At 28.3% G+C, this 13,250-nt stretch overlaps 2 protein-coding genes across 23 annotated transcripts in view; one reads left to right on the top strand and one right to left on the bottom strand.

Moving 5' to 3' along the window:
• Nucleotides 1-3,767, bottom strand: part of LOC107453796 (ELAV-like protein 2) — a 74,588-nt gene extending 70,821 nt beyond the window's left edge. For 7 of the 22 annotated variants that reach the window (XM_016070745.4, XM_016070749.4, XM_016070747.4 and 4 more), the window contains exon 1: nucleotides 3,122-3,660. The gene's annotated coding sequence lies outside the window, so the exon portion shown is untranslated. Of the gene's footprint in view, nucleotides 1-3,121 lie in introns of all 22 variants that reach the window. The other 15 variants (XM_071183423.1, XM_071183426.1, XM_071183424.1 and 12 more) reach the window with 7 other exon arrangements.
• A 433-nt stretch (nucleotides 3,768-4,200) lies between these two features.
• LOC122269131 (cytosolic carboxypeptidase 6-like) overlaps nucleotides 4,201-13,250 on the top strand; it is a 534,894-nt gene continuing 525,844 nt past the window's right edge. The window contains exon 1 of the mRNA XM_043040819.2: nucleotides 4,201-4,460. Within this exon, the coding sequence (XP_042896753.1) occupies nucleotides 4,442-4,460 (19 nt within the window). The 5' untranslated portion in view covers nucleotides 4,201-4,441. The remainder of the gene's footprint in view (nucleotides 4,461-13,250) is intronic.

The following is a 13,250-nucleotide window of genomic DNA, read 5'->3' as shown; positions in this document are numbered from 1 at the left end:
AGGTTTTAATTTAGATAGTGTCCTCTGAAAATTTGCAATATCATCCAACTCTGGTCATTCGTATAACTAAATTCTTTAAGAAAAAAATAATTAAAAATAGCTAATTTAACTATTCATACAAACATAATTTTATAGATAAGTTAAAAATACGAAATAAAGTAAAAATCAACAGAATTTGTCTAATAATGCTTATTACTTAGACGTTAAAAAGTTATTTCTAATGATTTTTAATTGGATGCAGTTTATATGTGGGTCGCGAGTTTCACAAGCAGCAAAAGCATTTACTGCTCAAATAATTGAAGGGAAAAAACGCGTATATAAGGTCAATCATTAATGATACTATACACTTCCCACATATCAATATTTTATTTATATCTGCAATATAAAAAGATTGAGTTATGTTCATGCTTTTAACGAGATGATTAAACCGACATAATTAAATCTTTAAGAAAATCATTACGTGAAATTAAAAAATGCTTTCATGTTTCTGCCGGTAAGATCACGTAATTCAACTATCGTAGCTATGCTAAAATATACCTATTTAATTTCTAAACATATAAGCCGATTTACATCTTTCTAAAGGGCTTGAATCCAGATTACTAATTTTGTAATAATGCATTTGTTCTCATTCAAATAGTTAGCTGCTTAATGAACAATGACGCAAAATTCCTCTATAACGAAAAACATTGTAAGTCACAGCATAATTACGAGAAATAAAAAAAGTGCAACTTTAATTGCATACAGACACATTTTTTTAACGATTTAAAGCACCAAACTTCTAAAATAAATATTCTAAAACAGCAAAAAAAAAAAAAATAGCAATACCGTTGCCAAATATTATCAGAAATTGTTATAAGAAAGCAGAGCAAAATTGCACAAAAAAATATCAAGCATAAGCTTTGCAGTGCCATCTACTTTATTTTTTGACTTAAATTTTATGTTTTGAAATTGATGATTTTGTAATTGATAATTGAACAGCAATAGAAACTACATATTAAAAAAAAATTAATTTTCAATTAAATAACAGTTTAATGCCTCCTAATTTAATTAAAAAGTTAACTCTGTTAATCTTAAATCAGTTTTTAGAAAACATTATTTGATAGATCTAAAAAAGTTGTCAACGTATGTAATCAACACAATAGCATTCTCCACTGTTTAGATAAATTCTGACTTTAAATAAAGTATCAAAATATGTCATAAATATTTAATTTGCAAATTTGATATATGAGCAAAAACATAGATAAAATTCGGAGATAAAATTAATCATTCACATACCGCTAAACTTTATTAATTCCTAAAAAAAAAATTACTTGTTTATCATATCAAGGAGATTGTTCCATTGTTAATTTTCCTAACAGATTTTAAATTATCATGCATTATCGTACAATATCCAAAGCTTTCATAAGCATATCATTAAGTGACTAATATACAGTTGCAATATTATATTAACAGATTATATAAAAATGAATATGTTCAGTGTTTGTTTTTAAATCATTAAACTACTATGTTTACAGTTAAATCTGTTTAATAAAAATAACAATTACAGAAAATAAAAATCGTATGATATTAAATTGTAGTTTTTACTAGATTTTAAACAAAATTAAAATAAAAAAATTCGGAGAGAGATGAAAAATTATAGATTTAAATAAAATTTAATGATGAAATGAATAAAACTTATTCGGACAATACATAAAAATTTTAAAATCCATCATCCAATCTACACTGACTATGTAACTGTTTATCGCTTGTCTCCAATAAAATTCCAATTTAGATTTTAAATAAACTAATTTAGATTCCCTGTAGCTGTAATTTTGTAAAAATATCTTATTCTATATCTAGTCATTAACATAAATTCAATAAAGGCATACAGTGCAGTAAAATTGTCGGCCCTACGACAGATTAACAACAGCTGTCATTTTTATCAACAAACTCTAAAAAGTGCGTGACCATCTGTTTACTTAAAATCGAAAGTGAAGCAAATAACTTCCTCACTCAAAAAAGTGACAGATATTCATTTTTTACCTGCACTATAATCCAGCATAAATTAAGTCACATATTTATTTAAACGATAAAAATGTATATAGACCACGGTTTTTTATTTCAGAAAACTTAAGCATATTGCATTCAAATCTCGTTAAATTTTACAAGTTTTCTTTTTTTCTTTTTGTATATGCTTTCACGTCTACTTCAACAATCAGCAAAACAAAAATTAGCACTGCATTACGTCTAACATATTTTTATATTTTATGACCAGATTTAGATTTATCAAACAAGTCGCTGATTCTAGATATATAATATTAGCTAAACTAAAATCACCATGTAAGTAAACGTAACTTCTTTGTAAACAAGTATAATTTCATAACTAAAAGAAAGGATATAATTCTAACTCATTTTTGTGGTAAAGATTTCTACCTATTTCTGCGGAAAAATCGATGTGTACGTGTTTTCACTGCTAGGCATTAGCAAGAGAAGAAAGAAAACAGATAGACAACTTCAACGCTATGCGGAAAAGCAACTTTTATCAGATTTTAAGAGACTGCGAATATCGATGAATCCTTAAATTGCCATCTAAAGCGGTGAGCGGAAAAGCTAATTTAACAATATATATCAAACTAAAATTATGCAACCTCGTAATTTTCCATTTCCCTGAAATTTATTTTTTTAATAAACAATTATACGTCAACACAATCGCACACTCATCATTAAACAATTTTAATTAAAACTTAACGAGCTGTCTTTAAGGAATTAAAAATATAAAGACTAATATGAATCGTATACACTTAATTCAAAGATATTCACAAAATAGCTCTAAATGTTTCAATTCAGAGCGAAAATTTTAAGATTCATCCAAAAAAAAATATAAGCATAAATTTAGAAGTTTCTTAAATAAAGTTTTAATAAACGTACACGGTTTACAAAATAAATTAAAAGTTAAGTTTTAAGTATTAAATACAAATGTTTTTTAACTTAATCTTTACAACAACAGCGAGTCGCTAACTAGTTTTGTAAACCCTAACTTGCAACCTAAGCCGAAAAGTACAATTTACATTTATTCTGAAACTAAGGTTAAAAATATTAAATACTCAAGATTTAAAATGGAAGATAATAAATAAACACTAACCTTTCTGTTGTAGTTGCTTCACTTTGATATTGGATGCCACGTCCACTGAAGATTGAAAATAGTTTTCAAAAATATAAAGTTAACGTTTAAAAACGTTCTCACAAAGTTATGTATAAGTTATATAAATACTACGATTAAGCTAGCGAGCTCAATTTGTTAAAAGCAGCAAACTGAAGTTTTAATTCTTAAAAGGCTGGAAACATTTATCGCCAAACTTGCAACTTGGCAACTTTCTAATGCTAAATAAATTAAAGAGATCTCAAACCAAAACTGCGGTTTGAATTAAAGGAAATCGTTTTCTACTTTCTTCAAAGTGTAGAAACTCGCTAAAAATTCGTCAAAAGTCCTTTATAAGAAGATATAACCAGCTAACTATTACTGATAATTTCTACGTATGTAGTTAGAAATGTGAAATAGTAAAAAGGAAAAACGGTTCCGAAAAAATCAGAATGAATTAAAAAAACAACGAAATTGCTGCCGAAGTCGCTACTATCAAACACAACACAACTGCCTTCTGGATCAGTCAGGAACTAAATGTCAGGCCAAGGCAGCGCACAGCACGATAAAAGCGGACCGGAGCGCCCCTCATTATGTTAGTTTCCCTCCGCGAACATCATCCGTATTTTAACTCCTCCCACTTTTTCCCTCATTGCTTACATTTCTTTTTTAAAAAAGATAAAAAATCGAAAATATCTTCACAAAAAAAACTACTTATTAAGTTATTTTATTTTTGAAGCACCAGTATTTTTCTCATTGTCGTTTGAATATTTTTAATAGCTAGAATAGCATCGTGTTCGATTTTGCGGAAGGCTACAGGAGCGCTGTGGTGAAAAGACCGCCTTACATACTGCAAACGATTTTCGGGAGCATTTTTAGTGGTCAAGCAAATATCAGGAATGCAAATTTTCGTTTCATTCTTGACGATATTTCGATTGTTTTTTATCGTTTTCATTAGTAAAAAGTGAAAGTTAAAAGCTAGAGAAATCAACACTGTTTTGTTTTTTTGGATAAATTTATCTTGAATTCTTTTCATAATCTTAGTTTGAAATTATATTGATTGGGATATTTGGTTTTATCATGTCACTAGGTGTCACTAGTGTCCTCTAGCAACAGGGAATATTATGTGTATCCAAAACAACTCGTTTTCTTACGAAGCCTAAACGTTTGTTTTTCTCTTAAATTATGTTCTAAAAAAAATTAGTAAATCAGTTTCAGTTTGCTTTTTAAATTCCAACATTGATTTGTTTATTATATTTTAAGTCACTCTATCGATCTTTGTGGTTAATCTCGGCGCACGTTAACGCTGCCAACTACTGGAGAATGGGAGATTTTGAATCAGGTTAGTTAACAATACGAAATAAAAAAATTTAAATTTTTATTTTGTAGTTTAGATTTAGCTGAGTTAATTTTGACAGTCATAGCATTACGATATTTATTTAAGACACTTTTATTTGCGATGCATAAAAGTAAATAATAATTAAATAATGCAATTGTGAAAATAAAAATTACATATTTATAATAGGAAATAATAGGGAGGGGGATTAAAGAGCATATGAGTAAATAGTATATTAGAATTTTTTCGAGGTTTATTCGGGATTACTTTTGTTTATAATTCTTGGATCCTGACAATTTGAGATGACTTGAAAATATTAGTTTTACTAATGAAAAATTTTCAGAGAAAATGAAGTTATTTTTACAAGTAACATAAATTGTTGTTATAATATAAGAATTAAATTTTTTTTTAATTATATCACTTACATTTATTACGTTTTTATCGATTAATTATAATATTACGTTAATTTTTAAACTTAGTTCCCAAACACTTCATACAATGGAATTATGAGCAGCTATCAAACGAGAGCAATGACCTGAAGAATTCACGCACTCTGTAATAAAAATTTTATTTTTTAACTTTTCCATGCACCTTTGTAGCTAAAAATAATTTTTGATTTTGTGAAAAGCCAAAGGTTTTGTGATAAATATTTGGCTTTTTATAAGACCTTTATAATTTTTACAAAAACTCATAACATTTTATTAATAAAATACCAAAAGAAAAAATCTTACGATTAAGTAACAAAATCATAAAAATAGATATACATATGCTTAAAGTTCTTAACTAGAATTTAGAAAGTCGTAAAAAACTAAACTACAAAAATAGGAAATCGGAAAAAATAGAAGTTAAGTTCGAGTAATAATAATTGACTTATTTTAATTTCAAATCGTTATTTGAAATGCAAATTTTTTGAGTGTATCGAACAAGCAAATGAAAAGCTTGTTGCTAATTTTCCTAACTTAATAACCTATTTTATTTCCTGAATGCTAATAAAAATGTGTAACATAAAATAGCAAAGACTTTTTTAATGTATCCAAAATCGTTGCAATATTCGCAATTTTTTCATGTATAGTAGGTTAAGAGGAAACATGCGTTTACATTTCGAAAAATATGCATCTCAAACAAGCTGAAGTTTGAAATTTAAATCAAAAATTTTATTTTATTATTTAGATGTTAGAGATTTCGAAAACTTGTTTTACGCTTTTCAAAACTTAATATTTAGGAAGAGCTTCAGTTAAAATATTATTTTAAAAAAATGAGGAAGAATTTGTACAGCGAATGAAACAAAAAGTTATCAGCGGAAATAACTTCTGCTCTATTGGTCTGATATTCACATATTTAGCACCTTTACAAGGGTTAGGAGTCTGACGCGAAAGGAAGTTTAGGAATCTGCCACGAAAACAATGTATTTTCTTTGAATGAAAATTTCAGTGGATTAGGATTTTCGATCACCAAACTATGTAGGGAAGGTATTCGCTTATTGGAAAATAAAGTCCTAATAGTTTCGCCCAGAGAGCAGTCAATAGTCGACAAAAATTGTTAATTGTTTAAAAAATAAAAACTAATTTTTACAACATTTTAAACTCTGTCAAGCGCTGGCCTGATCGTAAAGACACGAATCCCAATAGAACACCGAGGTCAAGCACTACTGGCAGCTCTCAGTAAACGGGTGGGTGATCACTTGATAAGACTGCGAAGGGACAGAGGGTGCACAGTATCTGTCTTGTTCTACCGTAAAGTGATGGACTTCGCAAACAGGTCATCAATCAGACTATTGAAGAAGGGGAGCTACCCCCTTTGAAGAGGATTAAAATTGTGATGGCATGTCTTTGGATTATCCTCAGGGATGTTTCCGAAACAGATGCCGAAAGCCCATTGTGCAGCTCTAGTGCGACGTAAACAAAGTACCTATCTACCTACCATTTTAAACTTTGTAATTATGAAGGGAAAAATACAAAATTTAAACAAAATCGATCGAATAATTTTTTAGTTACTATATTTCAAAAGATACGGGTTTTTAAATTTTTATCTCTCATGAATTAATGAACTGATTTCATTTAAATTTTGTTTTTAGTTCCGAATCCACCGCAATATGGTGAAATATGCAAAAAGTGAATTTAACATGAAGATGTCTAAGCTTTCAACATTACTCTGGCTAAACTATTGGGACCATAGGCAATGATTCGGACTGTATATTCCAACTACGGCTACTTCCCATACTTAGATTAAAAATCCAAAGCTGTCGAAAGAAAGATATATTTATTTTAGAGAAATTCTTCTCTTAATCATTTATTAATTATAATTGAGGGCAGCTTTTTTAATCCTTAGTTCGAGAAAAGCAGATCATTAGAGCAAATTTTTTTTTTGGGTGATATTTTTTTAATTTTATTTATTTATTCATTTTTTAAAAATTTGTTTTTTGATTCACGGTACACACCTGAGAAAAAGACTAAATTAACAAGTTGAAGCAGTGCTGGCCACATGGGTTTTAATTCGAATCTTAGCTTTACTAATTTCAAAAATGTATTTCTTTTAATTAAAAATAAAATGACTTTTAAGGTACCATATTTTTTCTCCATAACCGAGACAGGTTTCAGATATTGGTAATCATGAATCGAAAATTAGTTCATCATAACTTACAATTTTTAATTTAATATAACGTACAATCAAACTTTTTAGAAATTTTGTAATTTATGGGCTTTTTGGATTGTTTTTTTTTTCAAAACTGAAGCTCAAAAGGCAATTATATAAGTTAATATTTAATATATTGCGCCAAAAAATTGCCAATATATATTTTTTGAAGGCGATAGTTTCGAATTTTTTGCAACATTATCAATGAAATGGTTGATGACGTAGACTTATTCTTGCTTAAATAAATAAAAATATATAACTGTTCAAAATGACAAAAGCATGATTTTAAGAGTTTTCATATTCCCTTTCCTTCGATATAAAAATTTATGTACTCGGGATTTCGAAGATGGAAACTTCTGGAAGCTTTCAACTCATGAAACACTTTTTTAATATAAAAAAGAAAACTAAAAAGGTGCATTACTGAATATGAGAAAAGAACGAATGACGTGTAGCTGATTATTCTATTAAAAATGATGAATGGAATATGGCAGAATATTCAGGGGTGCTTCATTGAATATTCAAGGAATATTTTATTGGAATACTATATATTTAATAAAATATTTAACAGATAAAACATTCACGGAGATAGAACATTTAAGAATATTTTAAAAAAATAAGCAATAAGTATTAATTCTTGGTGTTGTAATGTGTTGGCGACCATGAAATAGCAAAATGGTACTTCATTTTAAATCTTATTTAAAAAAATATCTTTGTTTAGCGTTAAAGTTTTCGTGAAATGTATGACTTACTGAAACTTTCTATTTCTCTTCTGCACCTTAATTCTTACTAAAATAAAAATTTAATTTCATTCTTTCAAAACACTAATAAAACAATTGCAGTTTTTTATTTAATTTTTCAGAGTAGAATGACTATATTATCTTGTATGAGACTTTCATGATCAAGATACATTTTTTTAATAAAAAATTCAATACGCAAATATATAAAAAAGGTGCATGTAAAATAACATTTTTTGTCGATTGAATCGATAATTTAACTACACAATTCAAAAAGTACATGTTTTCATTTTTAAAGTTTACACTTATACAGTTATTATAAAAGCGTTAAACAAAAATCGTGAACCAAATATTTGTACCGATTTCAATGCGTTTTGTCCCAACTGGATGAACTAATTAAACAAAAACTGTTCATAATCTATTTTTAAATGTAAAACATTGGAAACTGATGTCTATGAACTAAAAATAAGAAAAATATTGTTATTGTTTTCTAAGTTTAAAATTTTTAATCGAAGCACGTAAACATTGCGGAAAAACTTTGCTGTTCATTTTTTTACTTCATCAAAGTAATAATTTTAGAAAAAAAAAATTTTTTTCTTTAGATTTTTAAAGAAAATTGTTCGCTCTGCGTGGTGAAATGAACTGCAGTTTGCAAGACGTTAGTGTGGGAATTTTTAATAAATTTTTTTTTTACTTTAGAAGATGCATTTCTAACCTACCTTACGTGCAGGTATAAATTCTAATTGAATTTTGTGATAAAAACATAAATAAATAAATAAAATTCATCTATTTTTCAGTATTATGCATGAGTTTTCCATTTTCTGTGTTAAGAGTTTAAACCTTAAACTCTCAATCTATAACTATTTAAAATAAATATAAAGAGAGCAAAACTCTAACCAAATTTAAATCGCAACTTTCTTTAATGAAAAAAAAATCATTTCATAATCGCAAATATTACTAGACATTCCTTTAGTTTAAAATTAATAATATTAGCACTTTATTTACGTCATACTAGAACTGCACAATAGGCTATTGGTAATGATCTTGGGAATTAAATTAATCTTTTGCCTTTTCAGTCAAAATTTGTTTTACCTTTTATACGTGTAATAATTGAGTTGAAGATGATCTTGTGTGGCAAGTTTTGGGTATTGTAAAATAGTGGGTGTCGAAAGTAAAAAAGTAATTAAATAAGATTAAAATAACCAAGTTCAAGTTTCTTTCTCGCAACCACATTTACTCTATATCTTTTTACTTAAATTTTATTTTATAATCAATTCAAGTTTTGACTCGTCTATTTTGTTTAAAAAAAATTTCTTAGCATTCTCACATCTCATTAAGACATAGCAGATTCTGTAATTTGAGTCTGAGAAAGACAGTTTGTAATGATTTTCGTTTGAAACTTAATGATAACCGAATTAAAAAATATTTTTATTATGATATACTGTATGGAATTTAAAAATTTGCTGCATACAGTGAGGTTTATTATAATTAATTATCATTTTTAATAAACATTTTTATTAAAAAAAGCACAAGAGTAAAATTTTTATTCATTTTTTTAAAAGCCATTTTCTGGTGTATGAGAATTTTATAATATGCTTGTTCTAATTGGTTATTCGAATAGTATAAGAAAAATTGAAAATTGGTATTAATCAATTTGCGAAAATGTACACGACACTGGGAGGCACATACAGACAAAATTAAATAATTCAAAATTTTATTTATTTATTATTATTATTTATTTCCCCTGGTGACTTTGCGTTATTAGATAAAGCAAAAATACGTTATCGGAAGTTTAGCTCATTATTGTAATTATATCCAGCGTTATTCGATACTGAAAATGATGCTATTGATCGCAGTTCTATTGACCACAATAGAGCAATTATTCTCCAGTAGTTTTGCTATCAAGTACATAACTTTTTTTTCCCTCTTTAATTACCGTTGATTTGAAATAATTCAGTTTTTAGTGACACATTTCTTAAGCTTAAACGTGATCAAAATAAACACGTGGTTTTAATTAACGTTAAGAACATCACTTCAGTGACATAGTCTTTGCATGCTATGACAAGAACATGGCATGCTTACATGACGGAATGAATAAAAAAACAAATATTTATTAAATAAAATGCAATGAAACTCCTCACACCAAACAATTTACCTAAACCTACAAACATCACGGGTGAGCCGTAATGTCTCATGGGATAGAGATTTCCACCTTCCAATGAGGTGCAGTGAGTTCGAATTCCAGCGGCGGCTGGTCGATACGATTTCCGCATCCGGCTTGCCCCGACTACAATGCTGATGTAAGATATCCTCATTGGTAGGCGGATCATGGGTTAGAGACCCCTTGCCGTCAGGCTAACCGTGGGATGTTTTCGTGGTTTTCCTCTCCATGTAAAGCAAATGCTGGTTAGTTCCATCAAAAAGTCCCCCACGAAGGCAAATTTCTTCCAATGCTTGATACAGGAGTTCCCTTGTCTTCTGGATTGGGTTCAAAATTACAAGGCTACGGAGTTGAATTTTAGTAGTGGTGGCCTCATTTGGGTAGGCTGTTCAACGACGGTTATATATATATATGAAAAAAACATCACTGATGTTATTTGAAAATAGAATTAGTTAACTTTTCAAAAATGCCTAATGTAAAACCGTGAGAAAAATTTCTCGAATGTCCCTTCCGTTCCCTTTGCACTCACTATCCAAATTTCAAGACCATGGCGCACACGATTAAACCACGATTAAGTCTTCTTTTTATTTGTTTCACCATTTAGGAAAGTCATATTTGCAGACGTTAAAAGCATATAACTCAATTAAAAAAATTCGAGGAGTTTTAATAATTTTTCTGAAAATGAGTCTTTGTGTCATTTACACTGACTTAATTTTTAAAACCTTTTTTTGAAATTTTTAAAAATTTAAAACTATCTGTTATGGTAGTATCATATTGTGTTAAGCTCGTAACTCCCACCCGGTTTTTATTTTTTAAAAAACAAGTTTTTAAATTAATGAAAATTACTAATGAAGTAACACCAAGTCTAATGAGTCTAAATTACAAATCACTTATTTGTGAAAAAAATTATTGGAACTTTACGGATTTTTTTTAACTGAGTTATAATTGTTTAAAATCTGTAAAATATGTAAATGGTGGAATTGCCTTAGATTTGCATTAATGCACAGAAATGAAATAAAGCTTTCGCAAACTAAAAAAAGTGTGTTTTCGTGATATCTTGCATGCATGATATCTTCAATTTTGAACTGATTTAAGTAAATTTTTTAACATGACCATAGCAAATATCAGCGGTAAATGTTTTACTACTCCTCTCTTCAAATAGTGAAAATGTTGTTTAATTTTGGTATCCTAGATGTTCTTTCGTTATTTTGATATCCTATAATATTAAAATGTATTTTTTTTACATTGAATTTGTATATTTGAGAATTTTAAAAGGAAGATTATTTCAATTTTACCAGTATGAAACGAAGAAATTTTTTTTGAATTAACTCTTACATTTGTTACAAAAAATGTTGCTCTCAGCTTGACTCTACAAATAATAATGCACATTCCCTAAAACAAGAGCAGGTGTCGTAATAATTCTACTTCCTGGCTTGCAGCCCTACAAATGTTACGACTTTAGTGGTGGACTATAAGGCACGCTATGTAACAGACTTATCTAAGCAAAATATTAGCGAATTTTCCAGACATACCACTTATTGTTTTTAAAGAAAACATCTGTGTAAATGGAATATTGCTAGCCTAAAAATTAAAGTGAAAAAAAAGCAAGCTAAAAAAATGAATTACAACCTTTACATTGAATGTATTTTAAGCTATATAAAGGAACTAAAGGTTGTATGTTCTGAAATTCGCAGTGAACAGTAAAAATGGTATTGGTGAAAAGTACTGAAAATAATAGCCAAATTGGAGCTGAAATAGAAGCACTTGGTTATTAGTTACATGAATTTATAAGCCGATTTATTTCGATTTAGTGATTTGGAACTTAATGTTATTAAATACTTTCAAAATTCGATTTATTTAATAAAATGGATGACATAAGTTTATTTTTCAAAAATTAATCGCCACAAAATGATTTATTAAAACGTTACAGAAAAGAACTTCCCCCATTTCATCGAACTCTTAATCAGTTGTAAGACTCGTCAAAGGCTTAGGACTCTTAATCAGTTCTAAAATTTTCACTATTGAGCCATATTTTGATCATCGACGAGTCATTTCTTGGACATGTGATTTCAAGTTTCGTTGATTGTTGAGTTCATGAAGCAGTACATACTTCGTAAAAAAAAATATTATAAACAGCGTGTTCTGCTTCGTTAAAGAGCGTTACTTAATAGGTCATCAGAGCCTTCAAGGAACAGCTGTAAGGCCTTTTAAATAAATCTAAATTTATTTCCAAAATATATTTTAGCTGCTTAAAGAAAATTAAAAAGAAATCAGCGCCAAACGTGATGTCCAAATTGCGCAGAAAATAAATGTCAAGATGACATTGATGAAATTAGATTTTATTCGTTTTCATTCAATTCTGAATTATTTCAACGTCCTGTTAATTTGAAAATTTCGATTCAATTTTTTTTCCAAACAAGTAACTAATGTAAAGGCTATATTGAAGGACTTGTGGCGTACAGAGAGTGATGCCAAGGACGCCAGTGCTTCAAGCATCCAGCCAAGGGCGGGAATCTAATAGACGACTAAGTTGTCGAAAATTTCTGATTAATTAACACATTAAGTTTAACAATTGGCGCAATGAGAAAGTATTTTATGGTGAATGTGATTTCAAAAGAATTTTAATTCTCAAGTTTTAGGTGAGTAGTTAAATAAACAGAAAAACCACTATTAAAATTTAAACATTCTTTATGTTAAGATGTCTAGTAACCATAAGAAAGCAAATTTCAATGAAAATTTTCGAAAATAATATTTTTTAATAATATAAATGTTTGATATATCTTTCAATTGGTGATGATATTTTGCTTCTATGATAATTAAACCCCGAGTAATAGGCATTTAAAAAGGAAAAATTAACATTATTTATACAAAACACAAACTTTTAATTAACCTCTTCACTACAGAAATTTAAAGGAATGTTGCAAAAAAGTGTTCTACACGTCCAAATTTCAATTTTAGTGCCATAAGTCATAATAAGATTAACAAAATATATAATATAATTCCAGAGAGCTAATAAGTTTATTTATACATACGTTAACCTCAGTTCTAAAATAATTAAAAACTTATCAATGTTTCTAATGCCCCTTAAGTTAACAAACATGCATTTTGTTACATTATTGTCGATTTAAGTATAACGATGAATAGATTTAAAAATTATTTAGAAAAAAAAGAAGTGCATTTTGAAAAAAAAATACTAAGTTTTATTTAACACGTTTACGCCGGGGTGACCCACCGGTGGGTCACGCTGTTAAAATGTCTTCTTCTTTTATT

Source organism: Parasteatoda tepidariorum, chromosome 7, assembly GCF_043381705.1.
Source record: "Parasteatoda tepidariorum isolate YZ-2023 chromosome 7, CAS_Ptep_4.0, whole genome shotgun sequence".
Taxonomy (NCBI): domain Eukaryota; kingdom Metazoa; phylum Arthropoda; class Arachnida; order Araneae; family Theridiidae; genus Parasteatoda; species Parasteatoda tepidariorum.
This window is presented reverse-complemented; position numbering and strand designations above follow the sequence as displayed.